This window comes from Ammodytes marinus (genome assembly GCF_949987685.1).
Source record: "Ammodytes marinus genome assembly, chromosome: 22".
Taxonomy (NCBI): Eukaryota; Metazoa; Chordata; class Actinopteri; order Uranoscopiformes; family Ammodytidae; genus Ammodytes; species Ammodytes marinus.
Window position 1 is genome coordinate 2,301,302 of NC_137226.1, and position 24,284 is coordinate 2,325,585.

Sequence of the window (24,284 nt, forward strand, 5' to 3'; positions counted from 1 at the left end):
TTTTTTAGATGCGTCTCTATATACTGTTTAGAGAGAGAGAGACAGAGAGAGAGAGAGAGAGAGAGAGACATTTGTTGGTCACAGAAGCATCTCAACACAAAAAAAAATCTGTACCATTATTATTAATATCACCTAAAGATTAATTTAAGACTCTCTTTGGAAGAATAAATACAAGTGACACTGATCTACTCATCTCAAGGTGTCCTAGCTTCCTCTTTAAAGCTATAGTGTGTAACTTTTTCATATAAATGAATGTCCGTTACATTCAAGCCATCGCCAAACGAGTTGACACAAAGTTGATCAAGCCTATTATCAGCTCCACACAAAACTCTCTCTGTGTTTCTCAGTATGGCAGCGTTTACAAACTGGAGTCAAATGTCTTTGTGTTGTTTCTGTCGTTGACTTATGTGTGAATAAAGATGTTTTAAATTTAAAGGAAGTTTGCTTTGTTGTAGCTTGTGAATCACATCACTTGTTGCTTGTAAATGGTAAATGGACTTGACTTATATAGCGCTTTCTAGCCGATTTTCTCAGCCCCAAAGCGCTTTACATATCTTACTACATTCACCCATTCATACACACACTCATACACCGATGGCAGTAGCTGCCATGCAAGGCGCTCTCTGAACCATCGGGAGCAATGTAGGGTTCAGTGTCTTGCTCAGGGACACTTCGACATGTGGCGGGGAGACGGGGGATCGAACCTCCGACCCTGCACACCAGAGGCGATCTCCCTACCCACTTCGCCACTGCCGCCTTGTGCTACATATACACTCACTGGACATTTTAAGAGGTACACCGGTTCAATGTCTTCTTAGACTTAGACTATTAGACTTAAGGTGCGAACACACTGCACTCGCCGAGCGTCACACAATATGAGGTTTAATGCATTTTCAGACCATTTTTTGCTGTGTCATTTTATGATAGCATGCTAACATCATACCAACTGTTATCTGACAACATAGACATGAATGTAGAAATGACAGAAAAGGTATTTATCTTTGTCATTTACATGTAAAAAGCGTTGTAGTAGCCGATTGTTTCCCCATGGCGACCAAGACAAGGGCGAGGCTGGACTCTTTAAATCAATGTTCCAAGTTTATTTCAGAGGTTCCAACAGACAATACAGAGGACTTGGTGATAGCATGAGCATGGGGGGCTGTCCCCCAAAGGCTGGCTGTGAGCCGTCTTATATCAAAACCTTGGCCTGCTGCTTCTCCTAAAATAGGCATATCACAGGTCCCAGCATCGGATGACGTTTATCTATTAAAAGGTTGTCTTCGTCTCTCACAGTGACCTCTAACATTTAAAGGCCTTTGCTCAGCAACTCTGGTGTTAACCATTCCAATCTACCACAGCGTCACACTTAAAGACACTGAGGATTGCTACTGAATTGGGATTGCAGAAAAGATTTGATTCATGCAAAAAATGACAACAGCCAGCATGCCTTGGGACCCTTCCTGGCTCCTTCTGAGATGTTTAGAAAACAAAATAAAAGAAGAAATTAAAGGGCCCTGAGAAAGGTTTTTATTTGTGAAGGGTCTTGTGGCTCATTCGGTCCTTTCGGGGCCAGGCAGCGATGCAACCATGTGGTCGCTGGTTTGAGTCCGGCTGGGTCCCTAGAAAGACCTGCCTCTCAGGGTCTTCGTCTGTCTATCCCTGGTTACACTGTCAATGTCTTTAATCAAAACGACATAGGTTACATTCCACAGGCCACAATTGACAATCTGATAAACTCTATGCGAAGAAGATGTGTTGCACTGCATGAGGCAAATGGTGGTCACACCAGATACTGACTGGTTCTGAGTCCCCAGACCCCCAATAAAGCAAAAAAATGCACATTTCAGAGTGGCCTTTCATTGTGGACAGTCTAAGGCACACCTGTGCACTAATCATGATGTCAGATCAGCATCTTGATGTGGCACATCTGTGAGGTGGGATGGATTATCTCAGCAAAGCAGAAGTGCTCACTATCACACATTTAGACAGATTTGTGAACAATGTTTGAGAGAAATGGTAATATTGTGTATCTGGAATGAATTTTAGATCGTTAAGTCCATCTCATGAAAAATGGGAGCAAAAACAAAAGTGTTGCGTTTATATTTTTGTTGAGTGTAATTTGTCTAAATAACTCCTGATTTATTTGTCTAAATAACGTTCGAAATTAAATAACGTTTGAATTTTATTTTTATTTTCTTCCGCCCAACCCCAGTACTTCCGCCCCGCCAGGGTATTGTTCTCTGGGGATGCAGGTGGATACTATTGGACTTTCCTAGTGGGAGATAGCAGCCCTAGCCCAACCCTAATCCTACAGAAAATGAATGGATTTCAATGTAAATCACCCCAAAATGGACTGGCTTGCTGTGAAAAGCACCCCCTCTCAAAATTGATTTCTCTTCATCCGAGAATCAAATCCTATTATATTTGTATGACTGATGTTAATAAGTGGAGTAACTTACTCCACTTATTAACATCAGTCATGCAAAGGATTTGATTCTCGGATGAAGAAAAATCAATTTTGAGGGGATGCCTAATATATTTAAAAAGAAATTATTTGCGTATTTTTTCAATTTTGGTTGTGTTCTGTATTTTAAATAGATGTGTTTTCCCAATGATTGCAGGATATTTCCTTTTTGAACAATGTGTCTTGTGTAAAATAAAACACATACAACAGTGTGTAATGTTTTGCAAGAAGTGTGTTGGAGAATTTCAAACAGTGCAAAGCATACAGTACGTGTAGTGTATTGTATTTGTAGTGTTGGTGCATCTGCTAAGGGCAGGGTCCACAAAGTTAGAGGTTGTAATGCTGAACAGAAAGAAGCAGAAGTCAAGTTTTAGAAAACACCCATCTCAGAAGGAAGGACATGTGTGAAAATGTTTCTATGAGCTGGCCTGACTCTTTGGGCCTTGTCTCACATTGAGTCCATTTAAAAGGGGAACCTGATCTTTTTGATAAGAAAAAGTAAGGGGAGGGGGGAGGGGGGGGCTGTACAAACCTGAATATGAGAAGTGATGGTTTTTTGGGGGGGGGGGTACAGTTGAACATTTAACAGAAAGAAAAGGAAGTCAAGTTTTAGACAAGAGTCATCTCTCTTTGACTGCAGATCTCAAATGCAACTTTAAGTCTAATAAACTAAGTGTTTTGTCTTGAATAGTTTAACTGCACCGATCATCTCTCCACATTAGAAGAACTCTGATTGGTGAGTATTATTAAAACAGGTTAGGAAACACATTTCTTTGTTTCTTTGTCTCTGCATTTTAGAAAGATTGAATAGGGAGTACTTTTTGTGTCTATCAAGGAATCAACATTATTTATTTTTGTATTATATATAGTAATAACTAGAAATAGTAATACAATGTATTTGAATAGCAACATTTATTTTTTTAAATGCAGCTCAGAGTGATTTATACAAAGGAAATAAAAAGCATTGGGTGCTTCATGTGAACATAGACTTGTAATGAATGTACAGATTGGGATAGAATAGAATGCCATGATTCATATTAAATTAAACCCACTTCATATAAGTGCTTAAAAGAGGATTTAAAAACTAAACAAACGTAGAATATATAAAATAAAATAAATGCATAAAATCAAGTAGAAGGCAACATTCAGAAAGATGTGCATAAGTGCGTTGGAAAGGGCAAATGTAAATACAGACGTCTAACAATGCTGATAAAGTGATAGAGACAAGGTGACATGTTAACTTGTGGTCAGACAAAGCAAGATTTTGACATGAGGAGCTTCATGTTTTACGTAGCGAAAGGGAGGTCAGACTTTTTTCTTAACGTGACTAGCAACTGCAGTGTGGTTGACAACACTGTAGCTGACAATTTGACTTTATGACCATTTAAGGATGAGACGTAGGCATCAACTCTAGTAATGACTATATTGAGAGATGTAGATCTCAGTTAAGCAGAAGGAAGGACATGTGTGAATATTTTTTCTATGAGCTGGCCTGACTCTTTGGGCCTTGTCTTACATGCAGTCCATCTAAAAGGGGAACCTGATCTTTTTGATTAGAAAAAGTAAAGGGCGGGGGGGGGACGGGGGGGACGGGTACACTTTGTCTTCAAAGTGTACTGTGGCTTGAATTCAGTGTTTAGGGGTCGTCTGACAAACTGTCTGCGGCCCCTATTCAAGCCACAGTACACTTTGAAGACAGTGAAGCATGGTGGCACAGACATCATGTTATGGGGATGTTTCTCATACTATGGTGTCGGGTCTATTCGCATCGCATACCATGGATCATAGATCAGTTTGGATACATTACAATACTTGAAGAGGTCATGTTGCCAATATGCTGAAGAGGAAATGTCTTTGAAATGGGTGTTCCAACAAGTCAACGACCCCAAACACACCAGTAAGCAAACAAGATCTTGGAGTGGCCAGCCCAATCCCTGGACCTTAATCCAATAGAAAACCTATATAGTGACATCAAAAATGCTGTTTTTGAGGGAAAACCAAGAAATGCAGAGGAATTGTGGAATGTAGTCCAATCGTCCTGGGCTGAAACACCTGTTCACAGGTGCCATAAGTTGGTCGGCTCCCTGCAACACAGATGCTCAGAGACAGAGGTTATACAACTAAATGTTAGTTCAGTGATTCATAGGAAAGCTAAATCTTCATGCATTTTTCAGTTGATACAGTAAATGTTTGAGTTGTAAAGAAAAATGCAGACACTGCTATTTTTTTGAACAGTCTAATATTCCTTTTTTTTCACTTTCTGTAAATATATAGAAACATTTGACAAATGTTTCTTCATATTTGGAGTTGGAATAGAATGTGCAATGTCCACAATGCATTTGTGTGTTTGGAAATAAAAGCTATGATAAGGATTTTGATCTTTACTCAATGTTTTAAACACACTGCTATTATTTTGAACACAACTGTAGGTGTCTCTTCATCCCAACGATTTCAAGTTGTTGTTTTTTTCCAACAGGAAACCATAATGACCGATATTGAAGAGGAGCTCTTGTACGTTCTGCAGAACTTAGAACATGAAGAGTTTAAGATCTTCAAATGGTTCCTGAAGCAGGATAACATCCTGGAAGGCTTTCCAGGCATCCCAGCAGCCCAGTTTAAGGTTAGGGGGAACAGGCAGGAAACAGTGGATCTGATGACACAGCAATATGGCAGCCCTGGAGCTCTGGAGGTAACCTTGAAGGTTTTAGAAAAGATCAACAGGAACGATCTGGTGCAGCTTTTGCAGAACTCCAGCTCAGGAGGAAAAGGTAAGTCGTACAAAGGGAAATATAAACCTCTGAAAACAAAGCTGTCGCTTCATTAAAACAATATAATAATGTGACATGTTGCGTTTATTTTCCTTGTTTTTAGACCTCAAGACACATTACGTTGGAGCTGAAGCAGAGGAGTTTAACATACAAGAGGAGTTGGTGCAGCAGTTTGCAGTGGATGTGACTTCAGATCCTGACACAGCACATCCTGACCTTCTGTCTGCTGATGGGAGACAAGTTCACCCTCAGAGATTTCAGAGATCGGTTACTGTTCTAGAAATACTTGCAGTGTTTGTGGGTGTGTGTGTGCTTTGCCTAGTTGTTTACTTCAAGACACATTCGGTTGGTGCTCAGGCAGAGGAGGGTAACTTAAAGCAGGCAAAGCTAATGGTGGCCCAGCAGTTTGCAGAGTGTAAGACACAACTGAACCAACTTAATGAAACTCTGAGCATCTTAGGAAATCAGAGAATCAGTAAAGAAAATGCTACCATGTGCGTCGCCCATAAGGCAGAGGTGGGTAACTTAAAGCAGGCAAACCTAATGGTGGCCCAGCAGTTTGCAGAGTGTAAGACACAACTGAACCAACTTAATGAAACTCTGAGCATCTTAGGAAATCAGAGAATCAGTAAAGAAAATGCTACCATGTGCGTCGCCCATAAGGTAGAGGGGGGTAACTTAACAGAGGCAAAGCTAATGTTTGACCATCAGATTGCAGAGTGTAAGACACAACTGAACCAATATAATGAAACTCTGAGCATCTTAGGAAAGCGTGTTATCCATAAGGTAGAGGGGGGTAACTTAACGCAGGCAAAGCTAATGGTGGCCCAGCAGTTTGCAGTGGATGTGACTCTGGACCCTGATACAGCACATCCTGCTCTCATTCTGTCTGATGATGGGAAACAGGTTTATCATAGTGATGAGAGGAAGAACCTACCGGACAACCCTGAGAGATTTAATCAGATTGTGAACATCTTAGGAAAGCAGGGTTTCATTAAAGGAAAATTTTACTTTGAGGTTCAGGTTAAAGGGAAGACTAAGTGGGATTTAGGAGTCGCCAAAGAGTCGATTAACAGGAAGGGAAGGATCACACTGGATCCTGAATATGGTTTCTGGACAATGTGGTTGAGGAATGGGGAATACAACGCTTTGGAAAGTCCGCCTGTCCGTCTCTCTCTGAAGTCGCCTCCTGAGAAGATTGGAGTGTTTGTGGACTATGAGGAGGGTCTGGTCTCCTTTTATGATGTAGATACTGCAGATCTTCTCTACTCCTTTACCGATTGTTCCTTCACTGAGAAACTCTATCCATACTTCAGTCCCAGTCTTAATGACGGGGGTAAAAACTCTGCCCCTCTGATCATCTCTCCTGTCAATCTGAAAGATTAATCATACTAGTAGGCGTTTTCAGTTATTCTAGTGGATGACACTTTTACTCAGATTGTAGAAGTAACGTTAAAAGTTGGTCAGAGTTGAGCTGTGAATAACACGAGGTCACCAAGCCAAACCTACAATACCTTTAAGAATATAAAATAACTATATTATCTCAGTTGAAAGTACACACTGGTATTTTGACCCTGTTTTGATGGTAAACAACTGTTTTTTTTTTTTATTTTCTTGTATTTTAGTAGGTATTACTGTGGATTGCCGTCTGTTAAATAAAACTTAGGATATACGTGACATCCCTGGGTTTCACACGATTCCCCAACTTAACGGGTGGCGGCAGTTATGTGCCAGGTAAAATATCAAATAAAACTGCCATAATAATAATATATATATTTTTTTTTAAACTCCGCTGTAACACCAGACTGAGGGAGATGTTTAAGTACAATGTGAACACACTCCCTGAGAACCTTCACTTTCACTTTTGACTCTAAAAAGGCGAAAATTAACATAAGGACACATTTTAAAGTGATCAAATACTGAAGAGGGACTTTTAAATAGAATGTGTGTAAATGGCATGTTTGTACTATACATATTTACTGTTTTAATTAGGCTATATTGTACTTTCACCCATTTAATTTCATTTTAATTGCTGGCACTCTTCACCACTATGTAAATGTTTCAATTGTTTTTTTGTTTTTTCTTCTCTTCACCTGTTGTTGTGTATTTGATGTATTTGCATTGAATATTGTGTATGCATTGTTGTTTTTCATTGGAATTTGTTTTGAACTCGACACCATTGAAAATGAGGGTCACCCCTCAATTGGTCTCTCGAGGATAAATAAAAGTTAAATGAAAAATGAAATGAAAATATTTCAAATTCTGGTTAATTTCTGTATTGCTTCATTTACTTATTGCTGTTTCCCCTCCCAGCTTTGTAACATACATGAGTGGCTATGTATACACTGCTTGAACATTTATTTCTTTATTATCTGTTAAATTACTCAAATGTGGTCTTTCTTTCTTTATTTTTATTTTTCTCTTCTCTCTCTTTGATATATTGATATATTATTATTGTCAATGCATCCCTGTTACATTGTTCTAGAAAAGTAGAAAAAAAAAAAAAACAGAAACAGAAAGGGGAGTATTAAGGTTTTGCTGGTTACGATCATTGATTGTTTCACTTGTACTGCTTTTTATTTTCTGTAATCAACAACAAGAAATAACTTGTAAACAATGTTTTGATGTATGCAATACTCTATAAAAAAAAAGAAAAAAAAAATTACTCAAATGTGGATGTAAATGAAATTAAGTTGACTGATGGATTGATTGATTGATTGATTGATTGATGGATTGATTGATTGATTGATTGATTGATTGATTGGTTGATTGATTGATTGATTGATTGATTGATTGATTGATTGATTGATTAAATACAAGGACTTGAGGACATTTTTGGTTTGTAATGTTTGCAAACTGCAGGTAAACATGCTTTTGATTTAAGTTGTGTTGAAACATTTTTACCAAGTCTGATATTTCAATTATGTGGACAAATTGTACATTGCGATGTAATGCTTTGAAATGTAAATCAATGAAATGCAATTAGTGTTTGTTGTTTTTAGTCAAATAAATGTTGGACTTTTGTTTATGTCATCCATACATAAAAAATAAATATAAAGTTTTGAAATTCCAAATAAAGTGACACTGAGGTTTGTGTTATTGTTAAACCTGCAGTGTGTAGACTTTTGGGTTTTATTTCCAAGCAGATTTTGTAGAAAGTAATTATAATATCCATAAGTACATTTAATTTAGTGCATAATAGCTGAAATTTTTTTTGAATACTTTTTTTCCCCCTTAGAAAGGGTCTCATATATCTCCATATTTCTGCATATTTTGGACCAAGGCCTAGTGCCGCCATCTTGAAAGTGTCATAGTTGGAATGCCATCAGGTGCATTGTTTAAAATTTAGAATTGTTCTTGTCCTTGAAGGCCACTGTAGCTTCTGTTATTATTCGAAAGGGTTGGGGTTACCCAGGGAGCGTTGCATTCTAGAACTTTGTAGAACTTTCTTGATGATGTCATATTACACACTGCACCTTTAAGTGAAACTTTCTTTACTCCTTTGAATGACACATCAACTGCATAAGTTCAAAAATATTAAAAGGTGACCGATTGATGTATTACAAATATAGATGACTTTTCTATAATATTAGAACTTACAAATGGGGAATAAATGTCTTAACAAACAAGTCTGAAAATGAATTTGGTGCAGTGTAACAATGTGCCACTAGATGGGGCCGCTTTATCAATCCTAAAACAGATTTGTGAGGTGCCTTGCTCTGCTGCCTGCCAAAGTCTGTACCAGTCATATTTCAAATAAAAAATGTAGTGCCTGGCATTAAATAGTTGATTATAACAAATGTTCATGTTGGGCTGGACTCTCTGACCAGGCTCCCTCTTTGTTAGGCCATGATCTATAACCTGCTCCACCACAGTGTCCCTAATGTATGTGTCTCTGTGTGTTGCCTGAGGTGTATTTGTTCTAAGGCTCAGACTGGTATTCAATTAGTTTTTTATTTCAAATGTTTTCGTGTGTGTGAATGTGTGTATTTTTCCAATTTTGGTTGCGTTTTGTATTTTAAATATATGTGTTTTTCCAATGATTGCAGGAGATTTCCTTTTTGAACAATGTGTCTTATGTAAAGAAACAGAATTTCAAACAGTGCAAAGCATACGTATATTGTGTTTGTAGTATTTGGCCCATCGCTCCTTGACCTTAGGTCTCAAATGCAACTTTTAGTCTAATATACAAAGTGTTATCTTGAATAGTTTAACTACATTGATCATCTCTCCATATTTAAAGAACTCTGATTGGTAAGTATTGACAAAACAGATTAAAAAACACATTTCTGTGTTTCTTTGTCTCTGCATTTTGGAAAGATTGAATTACTAGGGAGTACTTTTTTCAAGTCTTCAATCAAGGAATCAGCATTATTATTTATTTTATTATAAGGGTAACACTTTATATTAATGGTAAATTAATCATCATGAATTCATTCATGTTAGTACTTCATCAACTATCAGTATTTCACTAGGATTAATGGTATTTTATGTATGTTTCAACACAGGAACATTAAGTAACGCACCAGGTAAGGTATGTGGTTCATCATGGTCTTTGAGTTATCACTGATGATCATGTCTGACTTATCACATGTATTTAGTTAAATACAAAGAGTTGAAATCATGTTGAACTTTCATGACTTTGACATGAGAATCTTTATGTTTTACGTTGTGAAAGGGAGGTCAGACTTTTCTCTTAACGTGACGAGCAACTGCAGTGTGGTTGACAGCACTGTAGCTGACAATTTGACTTTATGACCATTTAAGGATGAGACGTAGGCATCAACTCTAGTAATGACTATATTGAGAGATGTAGATCTCAGTTAAGCAGAAGGAAGGACATGTGTGAACCTTTTTTCTATGAGCTGGCCTGACTCTTTGGGCCTTGTCTTACATGCAGTCCATCTAAAAGGGGAACCTGATCGTTTTGATTAGAAGAAGTAAAGGGGGGGGGGGCTGTACAAACCGATGATGAGAAGTGATGGTTTTTTTGGGGGGGGGGTACAGTTGAACATTTAACAGAAAGAAAAGGAAGTCAAGTTTTAGACAAGAGCCATCTCTCTTTGACTGCAGATCTCAAATGCAACTTTAAGTCTAATAAACTAAGTGTTTTGTCTTGAATAGTTTAACTGCACCGATCATCTCTCCACATTAGAAGAACTCTGATTGGTGAGTATTATTAAAACAGATTAGAAAAAAACATTTCTGAGCATCTTTACTCTTTGTTTCTGCATTTTGGAAAGATTAAATTACTCAGGAGTAATTTTTCAAGTCTTCTTCAATCAAGTAAACAGAATTATTATTCATTTTTATGTTATGTAGTAATAACAGTAGAAATAGTAATACAATGTATTACTATGTATGTAATGCTTTTATTTTAGAAAATGCAGCTCAGAGTGATTTATACAAAGGAAATAAAAAGCATTGGGTGCCTCATGTGAACATAGACTTGTAATGAATGTTCAGATTGGGATAGAATAGAATGCCATGATTCATATTAAATTAAACCCACTTCATATAAGTGCTTAAAAAAGGATTTAAAAACTAAACAAACGTAGAATATATAAAATAAAATAAATGCCTAAAATCAAGTAGAAGGCAACATTCAGAAAGATGTGCATAAGTGCGTTGGAAAGGGCAAATGTAAATACAGACGTCTAACATGCTGATAAAGTGATAGAGACAAGGTGACATGTTAACTTGTGGTCAGACAAAGCAAGATTTTGACATGAGGAGCTTCATGTTTTACGTAGCGAAAGGGAGGTCAGACTTTTCTCTTAACGTGACTAGCAACTGCAGTGTGGTTGACAGTGCACTGTAGCTGACAATTTGACTTTATGACCATTTAAGGATGAGACGTAGGCATCAACTCTAGTAATGACTATATTGAGAGATGTAGTTCTCAGTTAAGCAGAAGGAAGGACGTGTGAATATTTTTTCTATGAGCTGGCCTGACTCTTTGGGCCTTGTCTTACATGCAGTCCATCTAAAAGGGGAACCTGATCTTTTTGATTAGAAAAAGTAAAGGGCGGGGGGGGGGGGGGGGTACACTTTGTCTTCAAAGTGTACTGTGGCTTGAATTCAGTGTTTAGGGGTCGTCTGACATACTGTCTGCGGCCCCTATTCAAGCCACAGTACACTTTGAAGACAGTGAAGCATGGTGGCACAGACATCATGTTATGGGGATGTTTCTCATACTATGGTGTCGGGTCTATTTATCGCATACCATGGATCATAGATCAGTTTGGATACATTAGAATACTTGAAGAGGTCATGTTGCCAATATGCTGAAGAGGAAATGTCTTTGAAATGGGTGTTCCAACAAGTCAACGACCCCAAACACACCAGTAAGCAAACAAGATCTTGGAGTGGCCAGCCCAATCCCTGGACCTTAATCCAATAGAAAACCTATATAGTGACATCAAAAATGCTGTTTTTGAGGGAAAACCAAGAAATGCAGAGGAATTGTGGAATGTAGTCCAATCGTCCTGGGCTGAAACACCTGTTCACAGGTGCCATAAGTTGGTCGGCTCCCTGCAACACAGATGCTCAGAAACAGAGGTTATACAACTAAATGTTAGTTCAGTGATTCATAGGAAAGCTAAATCTTCGTGCATTTTTCAGTTGATACAGTAAATGTTTGAGTTGTAAAGAAAAATGCAGACACTGCTATTTTTTTGAACAGTCTAATATTCCTTTTTTTTCACTTTCTGTAAATATATAGAAACATTTGACAAATGTTTCTTCATATTTGGAGTTGGAATAGAATGTGCAATGTCCACAATGCATTTGTGTGTTTGGAAATAAAAGCTATGATAAGGATTTTGATCTTTACTCAATGTTTTAAACACACTGCTATTATTTTGAACACAACTGTAGGTGTCTCTTCATCCCAACGATTTCAAGTTGTTGTTTTTTCCCAACAGGAAACCATAATGACCGATATTGAAGAGGAGCTCTTGTACGTTCTGCAGAACTTAGAACATGAAGAGTTTAAGATCTTCAAATGGTTCCTGAAGCAGGATAACATCCTGGAAGGCTTTCCAGGCATCCCAGCAGCCCAGTTTAAGGTTAGGGGGAACAGGCAGGAAACAGTGGATCTGATGACACAGCAATATGGCAGCCCTGGAGCTCTGGAGGTAACCTTGAAGGTTTTAGAAAAGATCAACAGGAACGATCTGGTGCTGCTTTTGCAGAACTCCAGCTCAGGAGGAAAAGGTAAGTCGTACAAAGGGAAATATAAACCTCTGAAAACAAAGCTGTCGCTTCATTAAAATTACAATATAATAATGTGACATGTTGCGTTTATTTACCTTGTTTTTAGACCTCGAGACACATTATGTTGGAGCTGAAGCAGAGGAGTTCAACATACAAGAGGAGTTGATGCAGCAGTTTGCAGTGGATGTGACTTCAGATCCTGACACAGCACATGCTGACCTTCTGTCTGCTGATGGGAGACAAGTACACCCTCAGAGATCGGTTATTGTTCTAGCAATACTTGCAGTGTTTGTGGGTGTGTGTGTGCTTTGCCTAGTTGTTTACTTCAAGACACATTCTGTTGGTGCTCATGCAGAGGGGTGTGACATGACAGAGGCAAAGCTAATGTTTGACCATCAGATTACAGAGTGTAAGACACAACTGAACCAATATAATGAAACTCTGAGCATCTTAGGAAAGCGTGTTATCCATAAGGTAGAGGGGGGTAACTTAACGCAGGCAAAGCTAATGGTGGTCCAGCAGTTTGCAGTAGATGTGACTCTGGATCCTGATACAGCAAATCCTTACCTCGTTCTGTCTGATGATGGGAAACAGGTATCTCTTGGTGATTGGAGGAAGAAACTACCGGACAACCCTGAGAGGTTTATTAGATATGCGATGATCTTAGGAAAGCAGGGTTTCATTAAAGGAAAATTTTACTTTGAGGTTCAGGTTAAAGGGAAGACTGACTGGGATTTAGGAGTCGCCAAAGAGTCGATTAACAGGAAGGGATTAATCACACTGGCTCCTGAATATGGTTTCTGGACAATGTGGTTGAGGAATGGGGATGAGTACGCAGCTAATGACAGTCCGCCTGTCCGTCTCTCTCTGAAGTCGCCTCCTGAGAAGATTGGAGTGTTTGTGGACTATGAGGAGGGTCTGGTCTCCTTTTATGATGTAGATACTGCAGATCTTCTCTACTCCTTTACTGGTTGTTCCTTCACTGAGAAACTCTATCCATTCTTCAGTCCCAGTGATAATGACAAAGGTAAAAACTCTGCCCCTCTGATCATCTCTCCTGTCAATCTGAAAGATTAATCATAATTTAAAGTGTTTTCAGTTATGAGGATGACACTTTTACTCAGATTGTAGAAGTAATGTTTAAAGTTGTCCAGAGTTGAGCTGTGAATAACACGAGGTCACCAAGACAAACCTACAATACCTTTAAGAATATAAAATAACTATATTATCTCAGTTGAAAGTACACACTGGTATTTTGACCCTGTTTTGATGGTAAACAACTGTTTTTTTTTATTCTCTTGTATTTTAGTAGGTATTACTGTGGATTGCCGTCTATTAAATAAAACTTAGGATATACGTGACATCCCTGGGTTTCACACGATTCCCCAACTTAACGGGTGGCGGCAGTTATGTGCCAGGTAAAATATCAAATAAAACTGCCATAATAATAATATATATATTTTTTTTTTAAACTCCCCTGTAACACCAGACTGAGGGAGATGTTTAAGTACAATGTGAACACACTCCCTGAGAACCTTCACTTTCACTTTTGACTCTAAAAAGGCAACAATTAAAGTAAGGACACAATTTAAAGTGATCAAATACTGAAGAGGGACTTTTAAATAGAATATGTGTAAATGGCATGTTTGTACTATACATATTTACTGTTTTAATTAGGCTATATTGTACTTTCACCCATTTCATTTAATTTCATTTTAATTGCTGCCACTCTTCACCACTATGTAAATGTTTCAATTGTTTTTTTGTTTTTTCTTCTCTTCACCTGTTGTTGTGTATTTGATGTATTTGCATTGAATATTGTGTATGCATTGTTGTTTTTCATTGGAATTTGTTTTGAACTCGACACCATTGAAAATGAGGGTCACCCCTCAATTGGTCTCTCGAGGATAAATAAAAGTTAAATGAAAAATGAAATGAAAATATTTCAAATTCTGGTTAATTTCTGTATTGCTTCATTTACTTATTGCTGTTTCCCCTCCCAGCTTTGTAACATACATGAGTGGCTATGTATACACTGCTTGAACATTCATTTCTTTATTATCTGTTAAATTACTCAAATGTGGTCTTTCTTTCTTTATTTTTATTTTTCTCTTCTCTCTCTTTGATATATTGATATATTATTATTGTCAATGCATCCCTGTTACATTGTTCTAGAAAAGTAGAAAAAAAAAACAAAAAAAAAACAGAAAGGGGAGTATTAAGGTTTTGCTGGTTACGATCATTGATTGTTTCACTTGTACTGCTTTTTATTTTCTGTAATCAACAACAAGAAATAACTTGTAAACAATGTTTTGATGTATGCAATACTCTATAAAAAAAAAAAAAAAAAAATTACTCAAATGTGGATGTAAATGAAATTAAGTTGACTGATGGATTGATTGATGGATTGATGGATTGATTGATTGATTGATTGATTGATTGATTGATTGATTGATTGATTGATTGATTGATTGATTGATTGATTAAATACAAGGACTTGAGGACATTTTTGGTTTGTAATGTTTGCAAACTGCAGGAAAACAGGCTTTTGATTTAAGTTGTGTTGAACATTTTTTACCAAGTCTGATATTTCAATTGTGTGGAAAAATTGGTACATTGCGATGTAATGCTTTGAAATGTAAACCAATGAAATGCAATTAGTGTTTGTTGTTTTTAGTCAAATAAATGTTGGACTTTTGTTTATGTCATTCATACATAAAAAATAAATATAAAGTTTTGAAATTCCAAATAAAGTGACACTGAGGTTTGTGTTATTGTTAAAGCTGCAGTGTGTAGAATTGGGGGTTTTATTTCCTAGCAGATTTTGTAGAAAGTAATTATAATATCCATGAGTACATTTCATTTAGTGCATAATAGCTGAATTTTTTTTTTGAATAATTTTTTTCCCCCTTAGAAAGGGTCTCATATATCTCCATATTTCTGCATATTTTGGACCAAGGCCTAGTGCCGCCATCTTGAAAGTGTCATAGTTGGAATGCCATCAGGTGCATTGTTTAAAATTTTGAATTGTTCTTGTCCTTGAAGGCCACTGTAGCTTCTGTTATTATTCGAAAGGGTTGGGGTTACCCAGGGAGCGTTGCATTCTAGAACTTTGTAGAACTTTCTTGATGATGTCATATTACACACTGCACCTTTAAGTGAAACTTTCTTTACTCCTTTGAATGACACATCAACTGCACAAGTTCAAAAATATTAAGAGGTGACAGATTGATGTATTACAAATACAGATTACTTTTCTATAATATTATAACTTACAAATGGGGAATAAATGTCTTAACAAACAGTATGAAAATGAATTTGGTGCAGTGTATCAACGTGCCACTAGATGGGGCTGCTTTATCAATCCTAAAACAGATTTGTGAGGTGCCTTGCTCTGCTCCCTGCCAAAGTCTGTACCAATCATGATTCAAATAAAATATGTAGTGCCTGGCATTATATAGTTGATTATAACAAATGTTCATGTTGGGCTGGACTCTCTGACCAGGCTCCCTCTTTGTTAGGCCATGATCTATAACCTGCTCCACCACAGTGTCCCTAATGTATGTGTCTCTGTGTGTTGCCTGAGGTGTATTTGTTCTAAGGCTCAGACTGGTATTCAATTAGTTTTTTATTTCAAATGTTTTCGTGTGTGTGAATGTGTGTATTTTTCCAATTTTGGTTGCGTTTTGTATTTTAAATAGATGTGTTTTTCCAATGATTGCAGGAGATTTCCTTTTTGAACAATGTGTCTTATGTAAAGAAACAGAATTTCAAACAGTGCAAAGCATACGTATATTGTGTTTGTAGTATTTGGCCCATCGCTCCTTGACCTAAGGTCTCAAATGCAACTTTAAGTCTAATATACAAAGTGTTATCTTGAATAGTTTAACTGCATTGATCATCTCTCCACATTTAAAGAACTCTGATTGGTAAGTATTGACAAAACAGATTAAAAAACACATTTATGTTTCTTTGTCTGTGCATTTTGGAAAGATTGAATTACTAGGGAGTACTTTTTTCAAGTCTTCAATCAAGGAATCAGCATTATTATTTATTTTATTATAAGGGTAACACTTTATATTAATGGTACATGAATTCATGTCTGAATTCATTCATATTAGTACTTCATAAACTATCAGTATTTCACTAGGATTAATGGTATTTTATGTATGGTTCAACACAGGAACATTAAGTAACGCACCAGGTAAGGTATGTGGTTCATCATGATCTTTGAGTTATCACTGATGATCATGTCTGACTTATCACATGTATTTAGTTAAATACAAAGAGTTGAAATCATGTTGAACTTTCATGATTTTGACATGAGGAGCTTCATGTTTTACGTTGCGAAAGGGAGGTCAGACTTTTCTCTTAACGTGACGAGCAACTGCAGTGTGGTTGACAGCACTGTAGCTGACAATTTGACTTTATGACCATTTAAGGATGAGACGTAGGCATCAACTCTAGTAATGACTATATTGAGAGATGTAGATCTCAGTTAAACAGAAGGAAGTACATGTGTGAATATTTTTTCTATGAGCTGGCCTGACTCTTTGGGCCTTGTCTTACATGCAGTCCATCTAAAAGGGGAACCTGATCTTTTTGATAAGAAAAAGTAAAGGGCGGGGGGGGTGGGGGGGGGCTGTACAAACCAGAAGATGAGAAGTGATGTTTTTTTGGGGGGGGGTACAGTTGAACATTTAACAGAAAGAAAAGGAAGTCAAGTTTTAGACAAGAGCCATCTCTCTTTGACTGCAGATCTCAAATGCAACTTTAAGTCTAATAAACTAAGTGTTTCGTCTTGAATAGTTTAACTGCACCGATCATCTCTCCACATTAGAAGAACTCTGATTGGTGAGTATTATTAAAACCGATTAGAAAAAAACATTTCTGAGCATCTTTACTCTTTGTCTCTGCATTTTGGAAAGATTAAATTACTCGGGAGTCATTTTTCAAGTCTTCTTCAATCAAGTAAACAGAATTATTATTAATTTTTATGTTATGTAGTAATAACAGTAGAAATAGTAATACAATGTATTGCCATGTATGTAATGCTTTTATTTTAGAAAATGCAGCTCAGAGTGATTTATACAAAGGAAATAAAAAGCATTGGGTGCCTCATGTGAACATAGACTTGTAATGAATGTACAGATTGGGATAGAATAGAATGCCATAATTCATATTAAATTAAACCCACTTCATATAAGTGCTTAAAAAAGGATTTAAAAACTAAACAAACGTAGAATATATAAAATAAAATAAATGCCTAAAATCAAGTAGAAGGCAACATTCAGAAAGATGTGCATAAGTGCGTTGGAAAGGGCAAATGTAAATACAGACGTCTAACAATGCTGATAAAGTGATAGAGACAAGGTGACATGTTAACTTGTGGTCAGACAAAGCAAGATTTTGACATGAGGAGCTTCATGTTTTACGTAGCGAAAGGGAGGTCAGACTTTTTTCTTAACGTGACTAGCAACTGCAGTGTGGTTGACAACACTGTAGCTGACAATTTGACTTTATGACCATTTAAGGATGAGACGTAGGCATCAACTCTAGTAATGACTATATTGAGAGATGTAGATCTCAGTTAAGCAGAAGGAAGTACATGTGTGAATATTTTTTCTATGAGCTGGCCTGACTCTTTGGGCCTTGTCTTACATGCAGTCCATCTAAAAGGGGAACCTGATCTTTTTGATTAGAAAAAGTAAAGGGCGGGGGGGTGGGGGGGGGGGTACACTTTGTACACTTTGTCTTCAAAGTGTACTGTGGCTTGAATTCAGTGTTTAGGGGTCGTCTGACAAACTGTCTGCGGCCCCTATTCAAGCCACAGTACACTTTGAAGACAGTGAAGCATGGTGGCACAGACATCATGTTATGGGGATGTTTCTCATACTATGGTGTCGGGTCTATTCGCATCGCATACCATGGATCATAGATCAGTTTGGATACATTACAATACTTGAAGAGGTCATGTTGCCAATATGCTGAAGAGGAAATGTCTTTGAAATGGGTGTTCCAACAAGTCAACGACCCCAAACACACCAGTAAGCAAACAAGATCTTGGAGTGGCCAGCCCAATCCCTGGACCTTAATCCAATAGAAAACCTATATAGTGACATCAAAAATGCTGTTTTTGAGGGAAAACCAAGAAATGCAGAGGAATTGTGGAATGTAGTCCAATCGTCCTGGGCTGAAACACCTGTTCACAGGTGCCATAAATTGGTCGGCTCCCTGCAACACAGATGCTCAGAAACAGAGGTTATACGACTAAATGTTAGTTCAGTGATTCATAGGAAAGCTACATCTTCATGCATTTTGCAGTTGATACAGTAAATGTTTGAGTTGTAAAGAAGAATGCAGACACTGCTATTTTTTTGAACAGTCTAATATTCCTTTTTTTCACTTTCTGTAAATATATAGAAACATTTGACAAATGTTTCTTCATATTTGGAGTTGGAATAGAATGTGCAATGTCCCCGATGCATTTGTGTGTTTGGAAATAAAAGCTATGATAAGGATTTTGATCTTTACTCAATGTTTTAAACACACTGCTATTATTTTGAACACAACTGTAGGTGTCTCTTCATCCCAACGATTTCAAGTTGTTGTTTTTTTCCAACAGGAAACCATAATGACCGATATTGAAGAGGAGCTCTTGTACGTTCTGCAGAACTTAGAACATGAAGAGTTTAAGATCTTCAAATGGTTCCTGAAGCAGGATAACATCCTGGAAGGCTTTCCAGGCATCCCAGCAGCCCAGTTTAAGGTTAGGGGGAACAGGCAGGAAACAGTGGATCTGATGACACAGCAATATGACGGCCCTGGAGCTCTGGAGGTAACCTTGAAGGTTTTAGAAAAGATCAACAGGAACGATCTGGTGCAGCATTTGCAGAACTCCAGCTCAGGAGGAAAAGGTAAGTCGTACAAAGGGAAATATAAACCTCTGAAAACAAAGCTGTTGCTTCATTAAAACAATATAATAATGTGACATGTTGCGTTTATTTGCCTTGTTTTTAGACGTTGGAGCTGAAGCAGAGGAGTTTAACATAGAAGAGGAGTTGGTGCAGCAGTTTGCAGTGGATGTGACTTCAGATCCTGACACAGCACATCCTGACCTTCTGTCTGCTGATGGGAGACAAGTTCACCCTCAGAGATTTCGGAGATCGGTTATTGTTCTAGAACTACTTGCAGTGTTTGTGGGTGTGTGTTTGCTTTGCCTCGTTGTTTACTTCAAGACACATTCTGTTGGTGCTCAGGCAGACGAGGGTAACTTAAAGCAGGCAAACCTAATGGTGGCCCAGCAGTTTGCAGAGTGTAAGACACAACTGAACCAACTTAATGAAACTGTGAGCATCTTAGGAAAACGTGTTAATTCTATCACAAGTGTTATCAATAAGGCAGAGGGGGCTAACTTAACGCAGGCAAAGCTAATGGTGGTCCAGCAGTTTGCAGTAGATGTGACTCTGGACCCTGATACAGCACATCCTGAACTCGTTCTGTCTGATGATGGGAAACAGGTATATGATAGTGATGTGAAGAAGAACCTACCGGACAACCCAAAGAGATTTGTTAAATATACGATGATCTTAGGAAAGCAGGGTTTCATTAAAGGAAAATTTTACTTTGAGGTTCAGGTTAAAGGGAAGACTAAGTGGTCCATAGGAGTCGCCAAAGAGTCGATTAACAGGAAGGGATCAATCACACTGGCTCCTGAATATGGTTTCTGGACAATGTGGTTGGGGAATGGGGATGAGTACGTAGTTAATGACAGTCCGCCTGTCCGTCTCTCTCTGAAGTCGCCTCCTGAGAAGATTGGAGTGTTTGTGGACTATGAGGAGGGTCTGGTCTCCTTTTATGATGTAGATACTGCAGATCTTCTCTACTCCTTTACCGGTTGTTCCTTCACAGAGAAAATCTATCCATTCTTCAGTCCCAGTATTAATGACGGGGGTAAAAACTCTGCCCCTCTGATCATCTCTCCTGTCAATCTGAAAGATTAATCATACTTTGAGGCGTTTTCAGTTATTCTAGTGGATGACACTTTTACTCAGATTGTAGAAGTAATGTTAAAAGTTGTCCAGAGTTGAGCTGTGAATAACATGAGGTCACCAAGACAAACCTACAATACCTTTAAGAATATAAAATAACTATATTATCTCAGTTGAAAGTACACACTGGTATATTGACATCAGTTTTGATGGTAAACAACAGTTTTTATTTTATTCTCTTGTATTTTAGTAGGTATTACTGTGGATTGCCGTCTATTAAATAAAACTTAGGATATACGTTACATCCCTGGGTTTCACACGATTCCCCAACTTAACGGGTGGCGGCAGTTATGTGCCAGGTAAAATATCAAATAAAACTGCCATAATAATAATATATATATATTTTTTTTAAACTCCACTGTAACACCAGACTGAGGGAGATGTTTAAGTACAATGTGAACACACTGCCTGAGAACCTTCACTTTCACTTTTGACTCTAAAAAGGCGAAAATTACAGTAAGGACACATTTTAAAGTGATCAAACACTGAAGAGGGACTTTTAAATAGAATATGTGTAAATGGCATGTTTGTACTATACATATTTACTGTTTTAATTAGGCTATATTGTACTTTCACCCATTTAATTTCATTTTAATTGCTGCCACTCTTCACCACTATGTAAATGTTTCAATTGTTTTTTTGTTTTTTCTTCTCTTCACCTGTTGTTGTGTATTTGATGTATTTGCATTGAATATTGTGTATGCATTGTTGTTTTTCATTGGAATTTGTTTGAACTCGACACCATTGAAAATGAGGGTCACCCCTCAATTGGTCTCTCGAGGATAAATAAAAGTTAAATGAAAAATGAAATGAAAATATTTCAAATTCTGGTTAATTTCTGTATAGCTTCATTTACTTATTGCTGTTTCCCCTCCCAGCTTTGTAACATACATGAGTGGCTATGTATACACTGCTTGAACATTCATTTCTTTATTATCTGTTAAATTACTCAAATGTGGTCTTTCTTTCTTTATTTTTATTTTTCTCTTCTCTCTCTTTGATATATTGATATATTATTATTGTCAATGCATCCCTGTTACATTGTTCTAGAAAAGTAGAAAAAAAAAAAAAAAAAAAAAAACAGAAAGGGGAGTATTAAGGTTTTGCTGGTTACGATCATTGATTGTTTCACTTGTACTGCTTTTTATTTTCTGTAATCAACAACAAGAAATAACTTGTAAACAATGTTTTGATGTATGCAATACTCTATAAAAAAAAAAAAAAAAAAAAAAAATTACTCAAATGTGGATGTAAATGAAATTAAGTTGACTGATGGATGGATTGATTGATTGATTGATTGATTGATTGATTGATTGATTGATTGATTGATTAAATACAAGGACTTGAGGACATTTTTGGTTTGTAATGTTTGCAAACTGCAGGAAAACAGGCTTTTGATTTAAGTTGTGTTGAAACATTTTTACCAAGTCTGATATTTCAATTGTGTGGACAAATTGTACATTGCGATGTAATGCTTTGAAATGTAAATCAATGAAATGCAATTGGTGTTTGTTGTTTTTAGTCAAATAAATGTTGGACTTTTGTTTATGTCATTCATACATAAAAAATAAATATAAAGTTTTGAAATTCCAAATAAAGTGACACTGAGGTTTGTGTTATTGTTAAAGCTGCAGTGTGTAGACTTTTGGGTTTTATTTCCAAGCAGATTTTGTAGAAAGTAATTATCATATCCATGAGTACATTTCATTTAGTGCATAATAGCTGATTTTTTTATTTTTTTATTATTTTTTTTTCCCTTAGAAAGGGTCTCATATATGTCCATATTTCTGCATATTTTGGACCAAGGCCTAGTGCCGCCATCTTGAAAGTGTCATAGTTGGAATGTCATCAGGTGCATTGTTTAAAATTTTTAATTGTTCTTGTCCTTGAAGGCCACTGTAGCTTCTGATATTATTCGAAAGGGTTGGGGTTACCCAGGGAGCGTTGCATTCTAGAACTTTGTAGAACTTTCTTGATGATGTCATATTACACACTGCACCTTTAAGTGAAACTTTCTTTACTCCTTTGAATGACACATCAACTGCACAAGTTTAAAAATATTAAAAGGTGACCCATTGATGTATTACAAATACAGATTACTTTTCTATAATATTAGAACTTACAAATGGGGAATAAATGTCTTAACAAACAAGTCTGAAAATGAATTTGGTGCAGTATAACAATGTGCCACTAGATGGGGCCACTTTATCAATCCTAAAACAGATTTGAGAGGTGCCTTGCTCTGCTGCCTGCCAAAGTTTGTACCAATCATGATTCAAATAAAAAATGTAGTGCCTGGCATTATAAAGTTGATTATAACAAATGTTCATGTTGGGCTGGACTCTCTGACCAGGCTCCCCCATTGTTAGGCAATAGACTTGTAATGAATGTAAAAATTGGGACGGAATAGAATGCCATAATTCATGTTAAATAAAATGTGGTCTGCCTGAAGGGGTTACCGGGATCGTTCAGTGACTATACAGCAATTTAACGGTTTGTGAGGTTTACCGAGTGGTATTATCAGGTTCTCTATAGAATTGTGAAATGTTGGGGCGCTCCGGTGGCGTGGTGGATGGAGTGAAATCCGACCCGTGGACCCTCACTGCTGGTCATCCCCCCCCCCCTCTCTCTCTCTCTCTCTCTCTCTCTCTCTCTCTCTCTCTCTCTACCCATTTCAACTCTGTACTATCTAATAAAAAAAGCTTGAAAAATACCAACAAAAAAAGAAAGAATTGTGAAATGTTGCCTCTCTCTGCACTAGTATTCTGTATCTTAGTCACTGTTTTCATTTAAAATTTTGCAAAATAAAAAAATTGTAAAGACACATGAAAGAAGGGAATTCCAATAATAACCTGCTTCAATGAATACATTGCAACAGGTGGTCAAAATGGGGATTTGAACATTAACTAGAAAACATTAAGTGCATTCAGAAATAATCTATGAGTCTTTTCGCCAGTAAATTTGTGAACACATCTCAGATAGGATGAAAACCTTTAAAGCTCCCATATTATACACTTTTCGGTTCTATTATACACCATATTATATGGTCTTAGTGGTCCCTAATACGTTTTTCTTTAATTGTTTGCTGAAAAAAACTTTCAGATAATTTATTGTACTATGCTGATGTTCAGCTAATCTCACAATGGCCTATTTTTAAAAAAAGAGTTGCAGGTCCCCTCGTAAATATACAATCTTTGAGCTCCCCCCGCCCCCTGTCCGGAAGCGAAGCCAGATACGCCTCGCCCTCTGTCTGTCAGGGCCGTGGACCAATAAGAAATAGGGGTGTGGGCTGCACAGTGGAAGCTTCTGGCTTTACGGTTTGTGAGGTCAGAAAAGGGGATAATTCTGACTGGAGTGTTTTTTGGGGGAGGGGTGGGGGTTTCAGAAAAGGGGAGAGTGAGAAAAGGAGAGATTGTTATTTTTTTTGATATTTTGGCAGTCTCTAGGCACACCGTGGACGCATGGATATGTTGGAACACATTTAAAAAGTGCATTTAGCATAATATGGGACCTTTAATGCACGCTTCTACGCCGCAAGATTACCATCTGCACGGTGGTTTTCACAGTGCTGACAATTGCAGACGGAAGTATATGTTTGATTGTGTTTTTTTTTTTACTTAATCTGATCTTTTGGGGGAAGCGAGCTGAACATTTAACAGCAGGAAGAGGAAGCCAAAGTTAATCTGCGACCCATCTCTCCTTGACTGCAGAGCTCGAAGGAACTTTAGGTCTAAAATACAAAGTGTTATTTTAAATAGTTAACTTCATTTATCATCGTTCTAC

At 37.3% G+C, this 24,284-nt stretch overlaps 2 protein-coding genes across 6 annotated transcripts in view; both read left to right on the forward strand.

The window, feature by feature from the left end:
• The window catches only part of tmem19 (transmembrane protein 19), a 17,026-nt gene extending 16,634 nt beyond the window's left edge, over window positions 1–392 (forward strand). For all 5 annotated transcript variants that reach the window (XM_080051095.1, XM_080051097.1, XM_080051096.1 and 2 more), the window contains exon 8: window positions 1–392. This exon is cut by the window's left edge and continues 941 nt beyond it. The gene's annotated coding sequence lies outside the window, so the exon portion shown is untranslated.
• An 11,775-nt stretch (window positions 393–12,167) lies between these two features.
• Window positions 12,168–13,527, forward strand: LOC307268738 (E3 ubiquitin-protein ligase TRIM39-like; the record flags this gene model as incomplete). The annotated part of the gene is made up of 3 exons (XM_080051474.1): window positions 12,168–12,450; window positions 12,557–12,693; window positions 12,925–13,527. 3 exons carry the CDS (start codon window positions 12,168–12,170, stop codon window positions 13,525–13,527), a joined length of 1,023 nt encoding a protein of 340 aa, XP_079907600.1.
• Window positions 13,528–24,284: the final 10,757 nt, after the last annotated feature.